Genomic DNA, 23924 nt, shown 5'->3' on the forward strand with positions numbered 1-23924 from the left:
CACCTGTTCATTTTATGCCAATCTGACCCCCCTTACTATGCAAATGATGCATCTAAATCTGCATCAAAATACAAAAATGTTTAGAGTGGGACATGCAAACATATCTAGACAGCTGAGAGGTGACTGAAAGAGGCTGGGCCTGTTGAGATGCTGCAGGTCTGGACTTCCTGCTCAGGCCACTCCACCCTCTCCTGCTCTTATAAAGGAACGCTTATAGCAGGTCTCATCAGTTCCTGGAGTAACGTTCAAAGGACGGACCGGACCTACTGTACATCCTTAAGAAATCCTCTGCCAGCAAACCAGACAGGTAATGTTATAATCTACCTACAAACAGACCAGAATAGTGCAGATAATTATTTCTAAATGCCACGTCAGCTTTTTAATAATAATATTAATAATCTATTTTATTTATTATAATTTGTTATTATATATAATATAATATATTATTATTATAATTTGTATTATTATTATTATTATATATATAATCTGTATTATTATTGTTTATTTATTATATTATTTATTATATTAAATGTTATTATTACAGCACTTAACCAGGATTAAAAATGTCAGGACGGCAATGATGCAAATAATTGCATAATAATAATGTGCTAGCAATAATAAAAAGCTTTTTATTCTGATTAAGAAGATAAACTGAGTTTTTTTAGTCTCAGTCTCAACTCTTAATAAATAATAGCTAAAGATCCCCCCCACCTCCCGAACTTTAACTTTGTATTTTGCTTATTTAGTCATTAATACAGACTACTTATTATGCTTATTGTTACTTCACTTAATGGATGTTTGACCTTCAATGTGCAAAAAGATGTTTGTTTTCACATTCATCTGCCGGAGGAGGAAAGTTTCTCCGTGCTCACCTGATATCTGAAACTTCTGATTCTGAAATTAACAATATTTGCATATTCATGCAAGATATTCTGGATTATTCAAGTAGAGAAAGGAGAATAAATATACATTTACATTTTTTAACAAAGCATTTGAACGTGTTTGTGGAACTCATGTCAGACACACCTTATTTCAAGCATGTCTTAAAGCCTGCGTGGAGTTCAGAGGATCAACTCTATTTCTCAATCAGCTTCTCACGATAAGCAATGGGATCTTACATGAGAGCAAAGCTTTTCTCCAAAGTTAGAACAGCTTTGGTCACTTCAAGTAAGAGATGTCTGTATTTCTATTTTGCTCTGTGGTCGTCTCACTGGTTTGAAGTGTGTCGGGGTTAATGTATGACGGTGCATCTTATTATCTTGGTCCTTCAGACAAAATGGCACACATCCACCCGATACCAGGGGATATCTACAGAAACCAAGAACCCGTACCAGAGGATATGCCAAAGATCCAGGGCTACGACTTCAACAAGGGAGTGGACTACAGCGCCCTTCTGAAGTCCTACCGCACCACAGGCTTCCAGGCTACCAACTTTGGCTTGGCTGTCCAGGAGATCCACAACATGGTGAGATGGGTGGCGCACAGGGAGAACTGCTGCAGGGAGCATCAGGCGTTGTTGTGCTTTATAGCAGCAGTGCATATATGTACAAACAGCTGCATTAATGATTGTTAAACTGAACCACATGACTGTGCATGGACCTCTTCTGTTTCATTTGTTAATATATAACAAATATATAATAAACATGAGCACTTATTGGCTGTTCAACTGCTTGAATGGCATCAATCACCAGGTATTGTGAAATTTCCTGCAGCTCAACAAAGACTGAAATCTTAGGGTTGGGTGCAAAAGCTCAGAGGCCACAGGTTTGTGGTGATCTGGAGTTCAATTAAAATCTTGCAATAAAGCATTCAGTGCTTACGGTCCTAAAGTATCGAACAGCCTGACTGATGATTTGAGTTTTTATTATTGTCAAAACACAGGGTTTTCACCCTGGAGACTGGAGTTTGCATCCTGTGTGAAACGAACAATATGTTTGTAGTTATTTTAACCCAAAACACAATGTTTTTCCCTAAACTTAACAATTGTTTTTGTTGCCTAAACCTAAAGAAGTTGTAGTTTTGTTGCCTAAACCTAATGAAGTTGTAGTTTTGTTGCCTAAACCTAAAGAAGTTGTAGTTTTGTTGCCTAAACCTAATGAAGTTGTAGTTTTGTTGCATAAACATAAAGAAGTTGTAGTTTTGTTGTCTAAACCTTAAGAAGATGTAGTTTTGTTGCATAAACCTAAAGAAGTTGTAGTTTTCTTGAATAAACCTAAAGAAGTTGTAGTTTTGTTGTCTAAACCTAAAGAAGTTGTAGTTTTGTTGCATAAACCTAAAGAAGCCTTTATGTTTGTGTTAAAACTGTGACGTTTCATTTAGTTTTACATATTAGAACGTGTTGCTTTTAAGTTTCACTTTCGCTTTTACTACGTAGTAGGCCCCTATTCACCCACATCTATGGTGCTTATAGCGACTGATAACACCTTTTTAATGGCCTGATAACAGGTCGTCTTCACGGGGTCCGCCATGTTTCTACAGAACGGACAAACCAAACACTGGATCTAGCGGGAGTCTTTTGCGTTTTTACGTTACCTAAAGGCCACCGTAGATCTCCGACACACTTGTGAAACTGCGGTAACGGGAGCCGCAGAGTGTGAAATCGTGGTACCGCCAGCCGCCGTCTGACTTCCGTTGTTCCTAAAGTAGTGTTATTATGGTAAGGATGACCTTCGAGCGAGGCGAATGGTGTCACCACGGTTTTACTCACGTTACCACAGTCTTGGAGAGGGGGAAGTGAGCAGAGGGGTACTCAGCTGGTTGCAATCTGCAACCACACCACTAGATGGTGCCAAATCCCACACACTGTCCCTTTAAGAATAAACTCAAGACATATTTATTTAGTTTATCTTGTAATTCGTTGAGTTTATGTGTGAGCACATCCAGTTTTTTATTACTCTGCAAAGCATTTTAAATAGATTTTTTTGAGATTGTGTTCTTAAAAAAAAAAAAAAAAAAACTTGAACTCTACAACGTGCTCCACATCCACAGATCAAGAGACGTCAGCAGCCGTTGAAGACGGTGAACGGACTCGTTGAGGATCCGTCCACCTGCCCCTGCCTCCAGAGCTGCACCATCTTCCTCAGTTACACCTCCAACCTCATCAGCTGTGGAGTCAGGGAGAGTATCCGCTACCTCGCAGAACACAGGATGGTACGACCCTCTTCAAATACACAAATCAATAGAAATATATGATTTTATGTTGAAGCAATACACTTGCAATACATTTTGTACTATAAAACAGCACTATACACATTACATTTGTTCCCTAATACAATATATTTCCTTCTCTGTGTAGGTGGATGTCTTAGTGACCACAGCTGGAGGTATAGAGGAGGATCTGATCAAGTGTTTGGGCCCGGTTTACGTAGGAGAATTTACTATGCCTGGCAAGGATCTGTATAAAAGAGGCCTCAACAGGTGAGAAAACATGTCAGATAATCAGAATATGATACCTTGCGAATTTGGCTGAAATAAAATAAAGAAAAACTCCTTTAAAGGAACAGTGTGTGACATTTAGGGGGATCTATTAGCACAATACAATATTAATAACTATTCTACGTTTTCATTATTGTATAATGGGCTCCTTTGTTTGTGGTATTTGGATGAACTTTGTCCTCTCTTAAAGCCAGTTTTACTTCCTGTTTTGAATGGGGGTGTGGTTAATGTGGTCAGACGTAATTCATTACCATGGCAACCAGATTGCATCATTTTTCAACCCAGTTCACCACAAATGAGACAAGAATTAGCGCAACACATCATCTCTCTCTCTCACTCGCTCTCTTCTTCACCGTCTCCTCCTGGCGAGGCGGCCGTCTGGTTGCTGCTGCACCGCAGAGAAGATTCGGGACGTTTTGGAGGAGCACCGTCCACCAACACCGGCCGCTCTCTCCTCAGCTCCAGCACCAACACCGCACCGGGCTGCACTGAGATTTGTTTATTTCTCTAACGGGACTTTTCTCTGGTTTTCTCTTGAGCTGAAAAGTTGTGCTCTTCTCGTCGTTCGGACCTGTTAGAGGCCCACAAACCTCCGGTATCGGCTGCTTTCCGTTAATTTATCTTCAGCAGGAGGAGACGGTGAAGAAGAGAGCGAGTGAGAGAGACAGTCAGTGTGTTGGATTAATTCTGACGGTGGGATTTTGTGTAATTCACTGTGTTGATTTCACCCGTTCATCACACACACACACACACACACACACAAATGCCATTGTGAAAATAAACACACTAAACTAAGGTGGAGGAAACAAAGAAAACCCTCAGTTAACTAATGCAACAAGTTGGGCTAGCTGACTACAGCTAACTAACTAGAAAGACAAACTGACAGATAAACAGATTTATGGGTTTGCTGCTCAGACTCAGAACGAGCATGAGAGCGCCTGCAGCTTGAAGGATGACCTTTGACCTGCAGCTTCTAGTATAGTCATACATCATATTCCATCATATCATATAGTCTCTTTGTGTCATTACAGGGGTGGAAACACTCTGATGCCCGAAGAAAACTATGAGAAATTTGACAAATGGATGACGCCGATCTTGAAGCAGATGCTGCAGGAGCAGAAATCTCAGGTGCGTTGGACTCTATTTTGAACTATTTGTCTACCTGTTAAAAATTAAAATAACACCTTATTATTTTGATACCTAAAATTTCCGCTAAACTAATCAAAATCCGTTTCAAGTTTTACTTTATGGTGATGTTTTTTTCTACCAGGGCACTCGCTGGACTCCATCTAAGGTGATCCATCGACTGGGCAAAGAGATCAACAACCCTGAATCTGTTTACAACTGGGCCTACAAGGTGAGTCCTTGTAAACATCCGGCTGCTGTTCATACAACTAGAACAATTCAACCAACTGTTTTACTAAACCAACGGCAGGGACAACATCCTGTTATTGGCGACTATTGAGCATCCTGTTACTGTGGACGGTCTTCCCTCTCTACGGCAAGGAAATAAAGAAATATCAGAATCAGAAATACTTTATTAATCCCCGGGGAAAATGTTGTTATGTTTTGCTCCCGTTCTAGAATATAAATATAAATATATAAAAAATAGAGAAATCATAAGAAAATAATATAAATAAGAAATATGTATAAAAACAGTGCAAATAATAATGCTGAAAAAATAGGACCTATGCAAATAATATAAATGCATGCATTTATAAAAATGCAAGACAAGTGTTAAGAATATTAACACTAGAATAATAATAATAATATTAGTTTAAATGTTCTGTATAAATAAATGCAGTGTTAATGCCGGAGTAAACCGGATTATTGCACAGCTGAATTATTGTACCTTTTAGTCCAGGGGTCAGTGACCTTTACTGTCAAAAGAGCCATTTTAGGGAAAAAAAATAAAATAATAATCTGTCTGGAGCCGCAAAACATTTGATCATTGTGATGAAGGTAACACAGTTTATAGTCTAAGTATATAGTATATAAGTCTAATGCAGTGAGGGCCAAAGAGCAGATGTACGGCGGAGTATTAGGGCCACATTGAGGGAAAAAACATCTGAGATTTCCAGAATAAAGTCAGAAGTTTACGAGAAAAGAAAAGTCGTGATATTACGAGAATAAAGTCATAACTTCACGAGAAAAAAAGTATATAACACGGAAAATGACTACTTTATAATATTATGACTTTATTCTCGTAATAATATGACTTAATTCTTGAAATCTCCCGTCAATGTGACCCTAATACTCCGTCGTACCGTCGTACCATAGACCTACAACAATGATAAATAAAAATGAAAATGTAAACAAAAAACACTTATTCATTTCCATTTTTTAAAATCCACAGGGAGCCACTGGAGAGGAGCTGAAGAGACGCAGGTTACTGACCCCTGGTTTAGTCAGTATTGCACAGTTGAAGATATAATAAATGATGGGGTCATAGCTGCTGATAGGGGTAAACAATAATAAATATATGTTGTGTGTATTATATATATATATATATATATATATAATACACATTTGGAATTGGGCCTTTGTTTCCTCCTCTAGTTTATATTTTAACCAGGTAGCGAGGCTTATTTGTATGTTGGGAGGGTAAATAGAGAGATAGTGTCTGAACCAAAACAAGTGTGATTTGTTAACAGGCATGTGGACCTGCAAACAGACTGCATCTTGTAATATGAGACACATGTGGGTCCAGATGTGTGCCGTCACTGAGCACTGATCTGATGTCTGTTTCAGAATAACATCCCGGTGTTCTGCCCTGCCCTGACCGACGGCGCCATAGGAGACTTGTTCTACCTCCTCTCGGCTGAGAACCCCGGCTTCATAGTGGACATAGTTGAAGGTCAAACAGCCCTCATCTCTGCTTAACTTAACGTGTCTCTGTGGTATCAGTTGTTCTTACACAATCAATACATTTGATTCCAGATATTGCAAAGTTGAACAACCTTGCGGTGGCCGCCAACAGCACAGGGATGATCGCCCTGGGAGGAGGCGTAGCCAAACACCAAGTATGCAACGCTAATTCATGGGTAAGTATTCTGCATTTTTGACTTTGATACAGTATGTTCAGTTATTCCCTTTTACTTGTAGTGGCGTATAAAGTATAAAATATCATACCCTTCCAGTGCAGTGAAAATAAAATAAAAAAAAAAATAAATAAAAAAAAAAAATATTAAATTAAATTAAATTAAATTAAATTAAATTAAATTAAATTAAATTAAAATTAAATAAATTAAAATAAAATAAAATAAAATAAAATAAAATAAAATAAAATAAAATAAAATAAAATAAATTAAAATAATTTGGTGATTTAAAATGTGATTTTTTTTCCTGATAAACTGAAGGACCAAATGTTCCTTTACAGGTTGAGAAAATACTCTTGCTTCTTAAGATAAATAAGCTATTTAATAGTAAAACACTGATGGGGACCGGCAGAATGAGAATGCTATTTTGCTGATAATATGCAGGACTTTTACTTGTAGTGGCGTATTGTGGTATTGCTAATTTTACCTAAGTAAAAGGATCTGAATACTTCTTCAACCACTGGAAATAACTGTGACACAGTGGTACTACTAGTGATTAGATTAGTGGTCAGTCATTAAAAGTTGCGGCCGCAAAGGAATTGTGGGGCGGCGTTATCTCCTTTCCTTTGGTATAGGATGTATCCTATACCAAAGGAGATAATAAAGGAAGCATTGAAGCTCCTTTCCTTAACATTTAGAGGATTCAAACAGCTCTCATCATGGCTGCTACTCAGATACTTCTGGGTCATTTCACTCCGTTGGGGACTTTCCTGAGAGAAAAAGACTTTTACGACTGCAGCCCTGGCGTGTTCGCTTAAGGCGTATCAGCCAACAAACAGGATTCACCTGCATGTCTGGAACTGTGTTCCAGGCTTGCAAGTTTTTAAACAATGACACTACTAGAGGAGCCAACCACTGGCTTTCCCAGACTCCCCCCTCTACCTGCTGAGCCACAGCCGCTCGCTTCATCATTTCATCCTGTCAGACATTTGTGTGACATTGTCATAATTAGCATATGAGTTCTTGGAGTTATGGCCAAAAACATCCCAGTGACCTTGACCTTTGACCACCAAAATCAAATCGGTTCATCCTTGATTCCAAGTGGACGTTTGTGCCAAATTTGAAGAAATTCCCTCCCGGCGTTCCTGAGATATCGTGTTCGAGAGAATAGACAGAATAATAATAAGGGAATGTGCAATAACTGTTTACGTTTTTAAACATATATTTATTGATTTTAAACATTGAACACATTGTACATACAACACGGAACCTTCCCCCAAATTGAACATATGGCAGTGTATAATACATGAAGTTAAAAGGATATGTATTTACAATGAAAATCTAATAAAGTAAAAAAAAATTATTATTAAATAAAAAAAATAATAACAAATAAAAAAAATAATAATAAAAAAATAATAATAAATAAATAAATAAATAAATAAAAAAATAAAAAAATAATAATAATAATAAATTAATTAAATTGAGAAAACAGACATAAAAAAAAAAGCACAGCACACATTCCTCAAAATGGATTAGTCGATTAGTCTTGATGTTCGATTTTTCAAACGGTGGCAGAGATGGGCAACCAACATTTTTCCAACACAGAGCAATTGTACGCCCGGCTTACTAATTTCTTTCACGCATTAACTCAACTTGCGATTTTTAGGTTGTAGCGGTAATGAAGGAGGTTAGATAACGTCTCCAAACTGTCATGGCCATTTTTTCAAAGGGGTCCCTTGACCTCTGACCTCCAGCTCAATGAATGGGTTCTATGGGTACCCACGAGTCTCCCCTTTACCGACATGCCCACTTTATGATAATCACATGCAATTTGGGGCATGTCAGAGTCAAGTCAGCACACTGACACACTGACAGCTGTTGTTGTCTGTTGGGCTGCAGTTTGCCATGTTATGATTTGAGCGTAGTGTTTTATGCTAAATGCAGTACCTGTGAGGGTTTCTGGACAATCACTGTCATTGTTTTGTGTTGTTCATTGATTTCCAATAATAAATATATACATATATTTGCATAAAGCAGCATATTTGCCCAATCCCATGTTGATAAGAGGATTAAATACTTGACAAATCTCCCTTTAAGTTCCATTTTGAACCGATAAAAAAAAAGATTAATTACGAATAACTATGGAAAATCATGGATAATTTCGTTGTACAATGTGTGCAGTGACAATAAAGGCGCTAATATGTATTCATTCTGCACAAAGTCATAATATGAAGCATCCTCCTGCTTTGTGTCCCTCCAGAGGGACGGAGCTGACTACGCCGTGTACGTGAACACGGCTCAGGAGTTTGATGGCTGTGACTCAGGGGCCAGACCTGACGAGGCCGTGTCCTGGGGCAAGATCAGAGCAGAGGCTAAACCCGTCAAGGTACCTATCATACTAATATTGGATATATATTAGATATTGGAGAGTAATATCAAGGTTATGTTCCATTTACATCTCGTCATTGTGTCTTTCCAGGTGTTTGGAGATGCTTCCATAATCTTCCCCTTATTAGTGGCAGAAACATTTGCAGTTCATGTCAGTGAGACCGCTGAACAGAAACAAGACTCTGGGATGTCTAATGGATCTTCCTCATAGTGGACTTTTTTGGCTTATTAGGAACTCGTCTGTCAAGAGAAACATTTGCACACGTGTGAGTGTGCAGTGCAAGTCCATGGAGTCATCAGCTCCAGCTCTACTCTGCCCTCCGTAGCTGCAGTAGTTCCTGATACTCTACAGTCTGAAATGGATCGCAGCCATTAATCATTTTATGTCTATACACCTCAAAGTGTCTGCTGTGAGAAACGTCTGTTGTTTGTTGTCACATTACAGTGAAAGTAAATGTTATGCTGATGAATAAAGTCTTCGTCCAAGAACTGATCCTTGTGGTATGCTACCACGCTGCCTCTAATTACACGTTAAACAATCACAATAACCAGTGATGGAAGTACATTTACTCAAGTACTGTACGTAAGTCAAATTTGAAGTACTTGAGCATTTTGTGCAGCTTTATACTCCACTACTTCTCACAGGCAAATATTTCTACTCCACAACATTTGACAGCTGTAATTATTTTTCAGATTGCATTTTTTCAAGACTTTTCGGCCAACTGCTTAAGGCGTATCAGCCAACAAACAGGATCACCTGCATGTCTGGAACTGTCTTCCAGTCTTGCAAGTTTTTAAACAATGACACTTACTAGTGTCACTACAAAAAAATCACATTTAAAATCACCAACTTATTTTATTTTATTTTATTTTATTTTATTTTATTTTATTTTAATTTAATTTAATTTAATTTAATTTAATTTAATTTAATTTTATTTTATTTTCACTGGACTGGAAGGGTATGAAAAAATGCAATCTGAAAAATAATTACAGCTGTCAAATGTTGTTGAGTAGAAATATTTGCCTGTGAGAAGAAGTGGAGTATAAAGCTGCACAAAATGCTCAAGTACTTCAAATTTGACTTACGTACAGTACTTGAGTACTGTCTGTCTTTTCCAGACTTATTAGATGTTATTAGTGTGCCTTTAACTAATCAACTGAATGGGCCATTTTCTGTTTCTTGTTGGGCTTTCTGCTGTGTTAAGTAGCAGCCATCTTGCACTTGTGCTTTATTGTGTGGTTTGAGTCGCCTGTGAGTTAGTAAATTGGAGCGTTGCAGAACAGTTTTGATTTGGTTGGAATTGGTTTGTGTATCGTGGCGGTTGATTCATTGTTTGCCTCCATATTTTGTGACAATTTCCTCTTTCTACGCTCAACACTAACTAACCTCCCTGATAGTGCAGTCTAGCCCCACATCGTTTAATCGTATCGTCCAATTGACTTCGTCCCTCCTTCATTATGGCCTTCTGTTGAAACACTGAAAGTCTTTTATTTCATGCATTGTCAATAAAATCATCTACTGAATATAGTTTGTATAGCGGCCGGTCTCCAATTCATTCTGGGTCTTGTTCGTGTATCGCGTTTCACCTGATCACAGGTATGCAGGAACTCGTTTTGCTCCTCACATTCCTCTGATGTGGATCGGATGTAGCCTACAGCAGCTGTGGACTGCCTATACCTGCTAACCACTGATTTCACCACCTACACAAGTTATTTGGTGCATTGACTGAGCAACATCTAAAGGACGGGGCCCGACATCCTCAAGAGATCCGACTGTAAGCAAACATACAGGTAATTATCAATTCAAATCAAAACTTTAATTCAAGATAGCCCTAGTTCTATTTTGACCAGTCAAAACTCAAATTTTAGATATCCGTAATTACATTTTGACTAGTACGATTCAAACTACTTTTGCCATTCATGTGTACGGGGTTTCTCATTACGGATATCCACAATTCAGTTGCGGATATCCGTAATTCACATTGCGGATATCCGCAATATATCTGTAATTACGTCAGAAGGGGGGGCGGGATGGGACGGGATATTTCTGAATGTCAAATCTCCTTTTTTTTAATGCCCCGCTGTAAAGCTTTAGTAGCGACAGTATATTGCCTTATAATTGAGAAGGTGTGTTCATGTGGCTCTGTCTATTATGTTTTTGACAATGCCTATGGAAGCTATAGACTCAAAGCATATAGATCTTAATGTGATACGTAGTGATTACTAGAGCAAATATGCTTTGCCTATTTACCTTACACTGAATTTATCCCTGTTGTTATGCATGTTGTAGAGGGTGGAGGTGAATAACTAGAATTAGAATAGGAAGATTTAAGAGTCTTCTGCCTTCATCCACACGACCCGACTTTAGAGACCGAACCGATGCAGGCCTTGAGCGAGGCGCTGCAGCAAGATCAACCAGTTAGGGGGCTCCACCCTTTCTGTACATTGTAGGCTACCTTGTCACCTCCATGTTATTATATAATTGTAATGGGATATACTTTGCATATTTGTTTAATTTAAAATTTTAATTAAACCAATAAAGAAGACTCAAAACCGCACACAGAGGATTATACTAGAGACGTGTGGTGGAACTATATGTTAAATGGTATCTCTGAGAGTGTTGTGGGTTGTCGGTTCTTCCAATCAGATATCAGGGGTGGCACTGCCCATCTGGCCTCGGCTCTGAGTTGCATTTATCTCTTTGCCTCATTCGTGTGCTGTGCTGTAACAGTACGGCTGCTTAATTTAGGATATTTCCTCAAAGCTGTAGTGGGTAGAAAACGATAAGAAATTTGACAAATGGATGACGCCGATCTTGAAGCGGATGCTGCTGGAGCAGTAATCTCCGGTGCGTGGACTCTATTTTGAACACAGCAGAAATGGAGCAAATATTTTATAAAAGTTATTTTTATAAAACGGTCGCTAATATCGTAGTGCATGAGACAGGTAATCTGATAAAAAATCATCGGTGTCCTCCGGTGCTCCTAATGGCAAATGCTTTCAGAAACATCTTGTAGTGTACTGTTTAAGAATACACACTGTTCACAATCACGCAAGTCTTCTAGGGGGGGCGTTTTTAAAATCCATACCCAAACTGTCTCCGGTCACCACACCATGCTCTAGTCAGAGTCAAAGCGCAGAAGCTCACCTGGCTCACAATCAATCCGGAAATGTGTTTTCGTGCACGCCATACCGTGTCCCGGCAGCAGAGGACGGTGTAGGGCTCATCAGACAGCGACCTTTAACTGTAAAATGAGAAAGTTTGAGACCCGGCAGCCGTGTTGAGATCAAGTTGAGGAAATACCAAGCACCGCCCACCAGCCGGAGCACAGCCAATAGGAACGCTCTCTCTCTCTGGTCACTGGCTAGACGTTCTAAAACCTGAAAACAGAGCCATGAGGAGGAGCAGAAGTCTCTCAGAACACTTGGATTACAATATGCTGGAAGGTTATTATGGAATTGTTTTGCCCAATGATGCCAAAAATATATACCGCCTTCTCATTTGCATTCAAGAAATGTTTTATACACACACACACACTTGCAAGACTATTTTATGATGGTTTATCATACTGTTCTTTCAGACAAAATGGCACACATCCACCCGATACCTGGGATTCTCTATAGAAACACTGCACCCATACCAGAGGGTACACCAAAGGTCCAGGGCTACGACTTCAACCGGGGAGTGGACTACAGCGCCCTGCTGAAGTCCTACTGCACCACAGGCTTGCAGGCCACTAATGTTGGCTTGGCTGTCCAGCAGCTCAACAACATGGTGAGATGGGTGGCACACAGGGAGAACGTTTTTGTTGCAAGAAACATATAAGGATCTAAAGACATCGTCCTGCTCTGTTTCTTGATGGCAGTGCACACACAAACAGCTGAGTGATAATCCACTTCACATCCACAGATCGAGAGGCGTCAGCAGCCGATGAAGGCGGTGAATGGACACGTTGAGGAAGACCCTTCCACCTGTCCCTGCCTCCAGAGCTGCACCATCTTCCTCAGTTACACCTCCAACCTCATCAGCAGTGGAGTCAGGGAGAGTATCCGCTACCTCGCAGAACACAAGATGGTACGACCCTCTTCAGCTATGAAGCTTTAGCACCAGCTTTTCATAGTTTTCTAGGACATTAAACTACAACCTTGTCCACAAACTGCCCTTATTGAAACAACATTCGAATGTACAGTATAGTCCCGTACTACAAAACAGCACATTACACATTTGTTCCCTGTTACAATATATGTCTTTCCCTGTATAGGTGGATGTCTTAGCGACCTCAGCTGGAGGTATAGAGGAGGATCTGATCAAGTGTTTGGCCCCGCTTTATATCGGAGACTTCTCTATGCGTGGTGAGGATCTGTATAAAAAAGGCCATAACAGGTGAGAGAGCATAATCAGATAATCAGAATAATGATTTCAAAGAAATGAACTAGCTGAGCTGGCTGTGACTCAGGGGCCAGTCCTGACGAGGCCGTGTCCTGGGGCAAGATCAGAGTAGAGGCTAAACCCGTCAAGGTATTTGATATTACGTATTACATAATAATAATGTCAAAGTTATGTTCCAATTATTAATGTTAGAGAATAGTCTGTTCTTCATTTGTTACCCCGGCCCCAATACAAATGGAATGATTTATTATATTTAAAGGATCATTACCTACAACAAGCAGAGATTATGTATGCCGAACCTAATTTATTCTGTCATCACAACAACAAAACTCTGTTTTAATACACAGCTTTCTCATTTATTTTTCTAGGTCTTTGCAGATGCTTCCATCATTTTCCCCTTATTGGTGGCAGAGACCTTTGCTGCTCATGCTAATCAGATGACAGCTGGCAAGAAAAACGACTAGATGTTGCCTCATTAGAAACACTAACAGGTTAATTCTTGTCTTGTTTCTACTTTCTGTAATTTAGATTTTCTGTTGAAAGTAAAATATGCGGCAACAGCTCAGTACCGAAGACAGTGTAATGTCAAAACTGTGAAATAAAGAGTTCAAATTATGAGATAAGAAGTCAATTAAATGTACATGATTTCCTATGGGCAGAAATATGTGTATGAAATTTGGTAGGCAGATGTAGCATGTGGAGATGCACAAAAAAAGACGCACGGCTAAAACCTAATGCATTATACTGTAGACAGTCTCTTTGGTACATGCAATAGCATGCTGCCCCATACTATTTCAGCTATCTGAATGGAGAGAAAAGAACTGTGCTTTTTTTAACAGGTAAATCTTGTCATGGAAAGCATAAAGACAGGAAACCCTTCACCACTGACCCCCATTAAATGAGGTTTTCAATTGCTGCATTGTATACAATGCAATGCTACTCGGTTTTGTCTTCGGCAGTCAGCTTGTCGGCGTGGAGAGCGAAGGTCTCGGCCACGATCAGAGGGAAGACTAAAGTGGCATCTGCATACACCTGGGAACAAAGAACGGAGCAGTGTTATCTGTAACGTTATTTTTGTTGTGTGTTGCACACTTCAGTACACTAAACTGATTCCAGTTTCCTGCTTTTCATATTTATGTTTTTGAGTGCTTTGATGCCACACTGCGCCCCTTGGATCAAACACTGCGCAGACACTGCCACCTGCATGCCAAAGGTGTTAAAAACATCCTTTTTTCCTCCTCACCTGGTTACCAATTCTGATGTGCTATAAAATCATTTCCAAACATATTTTTCTCCCTTAAAATTTAATATAATGTCAAATTAAAAAAATGCAGTTTGTCAGCTGTAGGTTATATCTGAATGGAAGTTAATGCCTTTTGTCATACGTCACGCATCATTGATGCTATGCCGATTTTTAAAGTGTGTTAAATGAACAGCTACTGACATAGAACCTAATTTCTGGACCAAAACTGTTGGTGAGGTGCATTATCTAGTGAGGTGCGTTATCTTGTGATGTGCAATATCTAGTGAGGTGCATTATCTAGTCTGGTGCATTATCTAGTGAGGTGCATTATCTTGTGATGTGCAATATCTAGTGAGGTGCATTATATAGTCTGGTGCATTATCTAGTCTGGTGCATTATCTAGTTAGGTGCATTATCCAGTGAGGTGCATTATCTTGTGATGTGCAATACTACTGAGGTGTTTTATCTAGTGAGGTGCATTATCTAGTGAGGTGCATTATCTAGTTAGGTGTATTATCTAGTCTGGTGCATTATCTAGTGAGGTGCATTATCTAGTTAGGTGTATTATCTAGTCTGGTGCATTATCTAGTGAGGTGCATTATCTAGTTAGGTGTATTATCTAGTCTGGTGCACTATCTAGTGAGGTGCATTATCTAGGGGCTGCCAAAAGGCATCTGGGAAATATATGAAAGTGAAGCAGAAGAAGGGAATACATCTCAAAATAACTTCTAATAAAACACTATCTGAGGATATAATTGTAATAAATAATAACTATTATGTTGACATTAGTCTTGCTGGTATAAATCATCAGTACCTTCACGGGTTTGGCATCTATTCTGATCTTGCCCCAGGATATGGCCTCATCAGGTCTGGCTCCAGCGTCGGAGCCATCGAACTCCTGACCCGTGTTCACAAACACAGCGTGGTTAGCTCCGTTCCTCTGGAAGGAGACAGGACAGACGCTGTGTCAGAACAAGGAACTGCTGTTGCATGTTGTTGTTGAATTAGGTTTTGAGGAGGTTTGCTTTGCTGCCTTGTGTATTTTGACAGTTGCTATTCTGTGTGACAGCTGAATGTCCATCTAGAATCAAAGTTTATTATCACACAAAATGTCCGCAGTAGTGGAGGAAGTATCCTTTACCTATGTAAAAGTAGCAATACTGCTATATAAAAATACTCCATTACAAGTAAAAGTAGCATTTTACTGTTCTAGTTGGAAGAGGAACACATTTTAACTTTCATATAGCTACTGTTGGTTAGTTTAATCTATAACAATGCATCTTATTTTATAGGCTCATAATATTATTTACATGTAAAATCTTAATTTGGAAAGTAACTTGTAACTAAAGCTGTTAAATCAATGAAGTGGAATAGAAACCACTATTAATATTTCCCTCTGAATTGTGGAGGAATAGAAGTATGAAGGAACATGAAATGGAAATACTCAAATAAAGCTTCTGATGTGACGTCACGTATGAGTGCTCGATGAAGTTAGTTACCATAAGATTAGCATTGCATATGTGATGTTTGACCAGTCCTCCTCCCAGGATGATGAGTCCCGTACTGTTAGCATACACCGCCTGGTTGTTGATCCTGCGAACATCTGCAATAAAAGTCCACATTCATGATATGACCAACAGATAACACTGAGACGGCTGCAGTGATCCTGTTCTGCAGCTTTTACCTTGTGCTATGTCCACAACCAGGCCAGGGTTAGTGTAAGAGTGGAAGTAAAGCATGTCGCCCATCTCGCCGTCTGTCAGAGCAGGACAGAACACTGGGATGTTATTCTGAAACAGAACATAATACAGAACATTTAATGATAAAAAAAATAAACTGTACCTACAAAATGAACAGAGTTAGTGAGGCTGGGAAGCAGGATGAAGTGAGTAACAAAGCAGAACTTCATTTTGTGGTTCCCTTATGATGTTATACATTACCAATATGAACCAGGACTCACCTTGTACGCCCAGTAGTAGACAGAGTCAGGGTTATTGATCTCCTTGCCAAACCGATGGATCATTTTAGAGGGAGTCCAAATTGTGCCCTGAAATTTAAAAAAAAAAAGTACACACCACATGATATAGACAATATTATAAAAGCAGAGTTTGGAACATCCTGACAGCACAGCTGTGTTTTATGTGAGGACATCAGACTAACAAGTACTGCTAATAAGAGAGACCCACCTGTGTCTTCTGCTCCTCCAGCATCTGGTCCAGAATGGGTATCATCCAGTTTCCAAAGATGTCGTAGTTGTCATTGGGTATCAACATATTCCCTATCCTACATCCAGCAAGGACAGAGGAAGAGGGGCAGATGAAGGGGTTCAACAGGGAGCAGATGTAAATAAACAAGTTAGGGAATCTGATAAATAAAGCTGGGTTTCCACCACTAAGAAGTTCCTGGTAATTTTAGTCCCTGGACTACTTTTCAAGGAACTAAAAGGTTCCTTCAGCCCACTGTTGTCTGTGTTTCCATAGCGAATTAAAGACCAGAGAGGATTAGGCAAATTAGTCCGCTGACATATGAAAAAGCAACATGTCACGGGACGAAGGCTGCCGGTGGTCGCAGGCGTAAACACACTGCAGCCTGCAGTTCAGTGTGCCCGCCCGTAACATCTAAAAAAACACTTTGAGAAAAGAAATAAACCTTATGTGTTGCTCACTGCCACGACATGTACTGCTGCATAGTATTTACTGATGCACGTTGGATGTAATGAATGAAATGCATAGCAGGAAAATGAAACTAAGAGTGTTTGATGTCATTCCCAGCACCGCTGCTCTGTCTGTCTCTTCTACCCATCGCCCTCGTGATCTGTCTCTTTTTATCTCTCAGAGGTCGACAGCAGAGCCTAACTTTACTTTTAATGTTATCAGACAAAGAGAAATATTCTCCCCTCGTCCTAAAATGGTCCTATGTTAATACTTGAGTACTTCCTTGTTTTATGAATGAAGCCGCACATGAGTTGAACCAGCGGCGCTGTGTGTGTGTTTGACCAATCAGCGATGGTCATCCCTGCAAACTCCACCACAAAAGTTCCTGTTACTTTCAGAAAGTACTACCCCCCGGACCAGGGCCTTTTTGGGGGGTAAAATGTCCCCGGAACTTAAATTAGACGCTTGTCCCTGCAGGCGAAACACAATGAGCTCCTCAAAAGGTTCCCAGTTCTGGGGGGGGAAAGTTCCTGCGGCGGTCGAAAAGGGGCTTAACCTCTTCCACTCCTTGAGGGCGCCGCCGTCTAGAGTGAAATTACTGATATCATATGAAACTAGAAAACCGAATCCATTGGTACCAATCATGTCATGCTAGCAGATTGGGAAGAATGCTACTAAGTTACGCTCTATTTTGCTGAAAAAAACTGGCATGGCAATTTTCAAAGGGGTCCCTTGACCTCTGACCTCCAGATATGTGAATGAAAATGGGTTCTATGGGTACCCACGAGTCTCCCCTTTACAGACATGCCCACTTTATGATAATCACATGCAGTTTGTGGCAAAAACCATTCAGTATGAATTATTCTAATATCTAATACTAACTGTTCTAAAATGGTGTGTTTGAATATTTCTGCCTACTGGGGTCCCTAAACAGTCTTGATGACAATTGTTTGCAACTTGACCTCACAGTATAAAATGACCTGTGGTGACCTCTAGGATAATCACAGCCTCATGAAACGCTACAGCCACAAACTAGAGACCTAGAGCATTCAGAGGATGGATGGATCAAACTAGAGACCTAGAGCATTCAGAGGATGGAAGGATCAAACTAGAGACTTAGAGCATTCAGAGGATGGATGGATCAAACTAGAGACCTAGAGCATTCAGAGGATGGATGGAACAAACTAGAGACTTAGAGCATTCAGAGGATGGATGGATCAAACTAGAGACTTAGAGCATTCAGAGGATGGATGGATCAAACTAGAGACCTAGAGCATTCAGAGGATGAATGGATCAAACTAGAGACTTAGAGCATTCAGAGGATGGATGGATCAAACTAGAGACCTAGAGCATTCAGAGGATGGATGGCTTTCCTAGCTAGATTGACAATAAGGCGGTTTCTGAGCAGTTTACGCAACAGTGCTCGCCATCCAATCACTGAGAAATGCAATTCTTGCAAATATCTCAAAATGTCAAAAGTTTTTGATCCCAAATCGCAGCATGTCTTTTTCTGTGTTCGGTGTTCCTCAAGGTCTTGGTGTCTTAATGTGGTATTTTGGAGGGATTATTGATCATTTTTATCAATTCTCCAGTGGTAAAAATAAATGGTTAAATTTAGCACCAAATCTGTGTAACAAATGGTATCAACCCAAAAATTGTTGCAAAAATGTATGAGACATAATAGAGCATGGGGATGACCATCATATACTTTTATTATAATGTTCTACACCTTTATACACTTTCAAAATGTATTTTAATTAATGAATCAGTTCATGTTTATTTCTGATGCATGACTGGAACAACTTGACACACAGTGCTGAGCTGCATCTCAAATTAATCTTCATGTTCACAGTTATCAGATGATGTACAACACTTTTATGTGGCATTTACTGTTGACCTGCTATCTCCCCCTAAAGACCCCCTGGACCCCCCTAAAAAAGATTAGAAAATGCACCCTGACCAGCATCATTCTGAGGATGTGAATGTGAGAGGTGTATCTACCTGTTGATGCCCTTCTGGCGGAGGTCCTTGCCAGCCAGGCTGAAGTCTCCCAAGAATGTGTCAGCGAAACACTTAATGAAATCCTCCTCTACGCCTCCAGCTGTGGTTACGATCACATCCACCTAACACAGAGTGACAAGACAGGTTCTGATACACTAGTCCACGCTGTCGGATCAGTTCAGTGTTTTAGATGACGAGTTTATACATTTGTACCATTTTGTGCTGTGCCAGGTAGCGGATGGTCTCTCTGACTCCGGAGCTGATCATGTTGGAGGTGTAACCCAGGAAGATGGTGCAGGCCGGCTTGTTGCGGTGTTCTTCGGGCGTTTCAGCCTCTTTTTTTTCATCCTTCTCCACTGGCTCACGACGCTTCTCTATCTGTGGGCGTGGAGTCATTAGACAACAATGGTCAACATTACAAAATATCATAAACAGACTGATCAGAGGCTCAAACAACATGTTTACCTCTACTGGTATTTAGCCATGCAGACAGTTTTCGTTTTATGTGCCCAGGTTTTAAGATATCCAACTCTGAGATTTCTGCCTCCCCCCCGATACAATGCAGGTGAATGCAACTTTGTGTTTGTTGTGTTTATAACATCGACAAATTACTTACAAAAAAATCTCTCTTTCAAGAAACCGTAATCCTGTAAATCTGGAAAAATAAAGGCCAAAAATAAAAGAAATAAAGAAACCGATTACAGTGAGGTGTGTAATTATTTCCAGACTAACAAGGACTTTTCTTTCTCGTTGTAATTATTGTGGGAATCCCACTATTGTTCTTCTAAGGTTTCTTCTTCAACTTCTTCTATTTCGTCCTTACATTTTTGGACTCCAACTACTTCTGCAAACTTTCAGCAGCGGTTTTCTGCTCCTGCTCCTTCTGCTACTACTACTGCTACTACTACTACTACTACTACTACTACTATTACTACTACTACTACTACTACTGTTGCTCCTGCTGCTGCTCCTTCTGCTACTACTACTACTACTACTGCTGCTCCTGCTGCTGTTCTTTCTGCTACTACTACTGTTGTTTCTGCTGCTGCTCCTTCTGCTACTACTACTGCTGCTGCTACTACTGCTGCTGCTCCTTCTGCTACTACTACTGCTACTACTACTACTGCTGCTGCTCCTTCTGCTACTACTACTGCTGCTCCTGCTGCTGCTCCTTCTGCTACTAGTATTGCAACTACTACTACTTCTACCTTCCACCTAAATACCATTTTCTGTCTAAAAACTTATAATTTTTAAAGGTTTATTCGGCCAAAATACTACTTTCTGTCCAAGCACTTATAATTCTAAAAGTTTATTACAGCCAAATACTACTTCCTGTTTTACAACTTACAGTTTTAAAGGTTCACTCCACCCAAAAACTATTTTCTGTCTAACGAGTTAATGTCAACTTACACTTTTGGCAATATTACAGTTTAGCTTTTCGAACAATGTATTTCAGCTTTATCTTTTTTGGGGGGGTCGTGCAGCTCAGCTTTCAGCTCTGCCAGTTTTACAATTCAGTTCCGTATTTTCAGCAATGTTTCTCAATTAATTTCAGCTGTCAGCATTCCAACGCATTTTCAGCAGGAAATACATTTTATACTTAGTAGCCTACTGTAAGCCCTACCAATGAAATCCCATTCACCTCCACTGTGTTGGGTAGGAAGAAATCAGAGAGACAAATATCTCAAAAAGTGGAGTAAATCAAACCAAAATGAGAAAATGTGTTATTTGTAAAGATCAGCTTCCCATCCTCTCACCATGAGGTTGATCGTGTCGATGGCCTGGCCCATGCTGCTGGCCTGGAAGCCCGTGGAGATGAAGGACTTCATCACTCCCTGGAGATCAGCTCCCTGGTTGAAGTCGTAGCCTCTGATCTTTGTCATGCCTTCTGGGAGCTCACCACTGGGCGCATGGGTAGACTGCCAGACAATAGCAGGGATCTTAGCCACCATCCTCTTCTGCAAAAGACACAAAGAGCATGTTAGTGATGAGGTTATCACCAAGGAGCCTTGATGATCTGAGCCTTCACTGAGCTTCCCAGCTGCTGAGCATAAAACAAAAAATTGTAAATGAAAAAACAAACCTTTTCTTCAACAGAGATCATGATGAAGATGCTGATGTAGTAATCGGCTGTCACCGGACACAAGATAGATGGTTAGAGAAGATTTGCATTTATAAACAACGCGTGGGTCCCGACCTCCGCCCACAACCAAGTCCAAACCAATGAAATCAACATTTAACCCCGCCCACATTCAACAGTTAGACCAATCAAATCAAAGTGGGTGGGGCTAAATGTTTAGGCCCCGCCCCCTCCTGCAGGCTGCACACAGGTACCAGAGACAGCTGTTTGCAGGTTCTCCTCCTCGTCCAGAGGGACAAACATGACCAAACTGTATTTCTGTGCAAATCCCCATATAGTCTGGTCAAAACCAAAACTATACGTCAGAGTTATTTTATGATTATACTCCTAAACAATTTATTTTATTTACCTTATTTAGTTAATATTGAACATTAAAATTAGCATATGTTATCCCGGGTTGGAAGAAGTACTCAGATTCTTTATATCAAAGTGTGAATACCACATTTGACTTACTCCTAAATGTGCTTTTTTATGTAAACTTATTTAATATTATTTATATGGAGTAAATTGTACTAATTGAATGGTTCCAGTTACATTATCGCACACAACAGTGTGATGCTCAAACCTGCACCTCGGAGGCTACTGAGGCTGGACGAAGGTGGTTTAAATTACTCCATATACAGTTGGCTGGTTGCACTTTAACAGTGCGTGACATATTACCAGCTCATTATGTGTTTAGCAGGTAAAATGTCACTCTACAATGTAACAGGAAACTGCAGCTTTCAGCTAAATGTATACAAGTAAACATTACAGCATTTCCAGTAGTAGGCTATACGTTCCAAAACAATGGAAACACATTTAACCAGATTAATAAAGACTTCAAATATTCCACCTTTTCTATTATTGCATAAACATGCAGTCCTGTGTTTCTGGCCAAGTCAGCTGCACCTTTAAAGTAAACAGCTTAAAAACTTAAAGGCAGAAGGCATGCCTGAAGCATATAGCCAATAATCTTTTCATCAGTGATGTGTGATGTTTGTGACATTTCCACCACTGTACTGTATGACCTTTAGTATCACAGAGCCTTTGAACTGCCCTCAACAGTGAATAAAAAGGGGGGGCACAGGTGAAAAAGGAAAGTCAGGAGCTTCTCTGACCACACTCCTGTAACAACCTGTGCAGACTCTTTGGATTTGGGGTAAAATACTGCTCTAAAAATCATCGTCCTGCTGCTACTTTTGGTTTTGAGGGGGTCCAGATAGCAGGGTTTTGGAGTGGTTGAGTCTTTATACTGAAGGGCAATGTCAGGAAAGATGTGCAGCAGCAGCAGCAGCAGCAGCAGCAGTGTTATTCAGGCACAAAAACTGGTGGATCAACTTCGGGTGGAGGCAAGCATGGAGAGAATAAAGGTATGTAAGAGTCTGAATACTCTGTTGTGCATGATAGATTCATCATACACCCGAACTGAAGATGTCCAGAATACATGGAGTGCACTGATATGTCTCTATTATTACATGATTACTTCAGCATTACAATGTCTGGAATCCTGTGATGCCACCCTGTCCACCTTTAACCCAGCAGATCTCCCTGACAGCAGCAGACTTGGTCCGGTACTGTCAGGACCACAGGCGCAGTGACCCTCTGCTCACCGGCATCGCTGCCTCGTCCAATCCTTTCAAAGATAAGAAGAGCTGTGTGCTGCTTTGACAGTCCTGAGTAGAGACGCGCGACACAGGAACAGACTGCCATACGGACGACTCCTGTCAGAGTACAACCACAGGTTTTATACCGCCAAATGTGAACAAGATAATCCTTCTGGTATGGCAATTAATCTGCTACTTGGTTTACATCTATTGTAGGCCGCAACAGATGTTTGCTGAGCTAAAGCAAACATTGAAAGTTTGCTGAGTTACACAGATTTTATTTGATTAAATCCATAGTTACAGAAACGAGAAAATGACTCGTATTAAAGTTTCGTACTGCCGAGGATCACAGAGGGTGCTGGTCACCGCTGGGTCTAACCTGTAAACTTTCAAAGATTCTGTTGTTGTCGTTAAACAGGTTAGATCGGCCTGATCTCACAGAAATACGTGAAATGACCACAAACTCTTAACAGCACGTTACTGGTGGTGGCACGAACCCATCAATCTCTATGAGCCTATCCACACCGAATCAGAAACTTTAGTATTTCGCAATGCAGTGATTTTTTCTCTCCACTCTTGGGTGACCATATCACGACAAACCAAATGTGGGACAAAGAATATGTTTGCGTGGAACATTGTGGGACATGTTACCAATGCTGAAAGGTAGTCAAGGTAGTAATTTTGTTAGAATTTCTATCTACCTTAAAGAATAAACATTTCTATTCTGCCCTTTAGCTCGTAACATCTCTATGCTTTGCTTGAATGCATCCATAAATCTCTTTTTGAGACGCACGTTTCTTGTCAGACTGACATGAACTGTGTCGCTTCATGTCGTATTGCCCCCTGTGTGTGAAATTGAAAAACTCTTGAGCATCTCCTTCCACCGGCTTCACTGACTTATTCACGTCTTTGTCGTCGTTGCATTTCCTTTTTTATTTGCGGTAGTTTCCATAATATTCCGCCTAAATGTGCATAGCTTGTGACTTTGCGGTGACTCGCAATTTTCTCCATTGGACGTGGCGTAGCAAAGGCGGTGAAATATTAACCTGCAC

At 40.1% G+C, this 23924-nt stretch overlaps 3 protein-coding genes and 1 pseudogene across 4 annotated transcripts; 3 read left to right on the top strand and 1 right to left on the bottom strand.

The window, feature by feature from the left end:
- Positions 1 to 188: 188 nt before the first annotated feature.
- On the top strand, positions 189 to 13718 carry LOC119502558 (deoxyhypusine synthase-like). Of its 2 annotated transcripts, none has more exons than XM_037793620.1 (10): positions 189 to 307; positions 1272 to 1465; positions 2989 to 3150; positions 3296 to 3417; positions 4467 to 4563; positions 4706 to 4792; positions 6187 to 6292; positions 6376 to 6479; positions 8734 to 8859; positions 13620 to 13718. In XM_037793620.1, the coding sequence occupies exons 2-10, from the start codon at positions 1277 to 1279 to the stop codon at positions 13713 to 13715; spliced, it is 1089 nt and encodes a 362-aa protein (XP_037649548.1). In that variant the 5' UTR covers positions 189 to 307; positions 1272 to 1276; the 3' UTR covers positions 13716 to 13718. The 2 variants fall into 2 exon arrangements, with proteins under 2 accessions (XP_037649548.1, XP_037649547.1); XM_037793619.1 differs by lacking the exon at positions 13620 to 13718 and adding an exon at positions 8953 to 9351.
- LOC119501231 lies at positions 12448 to 13267 on the top strand (annotated as a pseudogene).
- Positions 13719 to 14112: 394 nt separating the features above from the next.
- On the bottom strand, positions 14113 to 21555 carry LOC119502557 (deoxyhypusine synthase-like). Its single transcript, XM_037793618.1, has 10 exons — positions 21233 to 21555; positions 20907 to 21107; positions 19363 to 19527; positions 19150 to 19271; positions 16681 to 16777; positions 16455 to 16541; positions 16179 to 16284; positions 15994 to 16097; positions 15309 to 15434; positions 14113 to 14283 (listed from the first exon to the last, which is right to left on the bottom strand). The coding sequence occupies exons 1-10, from the start codon at positions 21251 to 21253 to the stop codon at positions 14188 to 14190; spliced, it is 1125 nt and encodes a 374-aa protein (XP_037649546.1). The 5' UTR covers positions 21254 to 21555; the 3' UTR covers positions 14113 to 14187.
- An 863-nt stretch (positions 21556 to 22418) lies between these two features.
- LOC119501157 (guanine nucleotide-binding protein G(I)/G(S)/G(O) subunit gamma-7-like) lies at positions 22419 to 22948 on the top strand. Its single transcript, XM_037791304.1, has 2 exons — positions 22419 to 22638; positions 22811 to 22948. Exons 1-2 carry the CDS (start codon positions 22531 to 22533, stop codon positions 22934 to 22936), a joined length of 234 nt encoding a protein of 77 aa, XP_037647232.1. The 5' UTR covers positions 22419 to 22530; the 3' UTR covers positions 22937 to 22948.
- Positions 22949 to 23924: the final 976 nt, after the last annotated feature.

The sequence above is a fragment of the Sebastes umbrosus genome, chromosome 14, assembly GCF_015220745.1.
Source record: "Sebastes umbrosus isolate fSebUmb1 chromosome 14, fSebUmb1.pri, whole genome shotgun sequence".
NCBI classification, from domain to species: Eukaryota; Metazoa; Chordata; class Actinopteri; order Perciformes; family Sebastidae; genus Sebastes; species Sebastes umbrosus.

Bases quoted from the DNA above. Each gene is read 5' to 3' on its own strand.
- LOC119502558 (XM_037793619.1), top strand. From the start codon at position 1,277: ATGGCACACATCCACCCGATACCAGGGGATATCTACAGAAACCAAGAA. The intron at 1,466-2,988 runs GTGAGATGGGTG...CCACATCCACAG, and splicing joins TCCAGGAGATCCACAACATG to ATCAAGAGACGTCAGCAGCC. The intron at 6,480-8,733 runs GTAAGTATTCTG...GTGTCCCTCCAG, and splicing joins TATGCAACGCTAATTCATGG to AGGGACGGAGCTGACTACGC.
- LOC119502557 (XM_037793618.1), bottom strand. From the start codon at position 21,253: ATGATCTCTGTTGAAGAAAAG. The intron at 16,098-16,178 runs GTAAAAGCTGCA...CTTTTATTGCAG, and splicing joins GGTTGTGGACATAGCACAAG to ATGTTCGCAGGATCAACAAC. The intron at 15,435-15,993 runs GTAACTAACTTC...GTCTCCTTCCAG, and splicing joins TATGCAATGCTAATCTTATG to AGGAACGGAGCTAACCACGC.
- LOC119501157 (XM_037791304.1), top strand. From the start codon at position 22,531: ATGTCAGGAAAGATGTGCAGCAGCAGCAGCAGCAGCAGCAGCAGTGTT. The intron at 22,639-22,810 runs GTATGTAAGAGT...TTAACCCAGCAG, and splicing joins CAAGCATGGAGAGAATAAAG to ATCTCCCTGACAGCAGCAGA.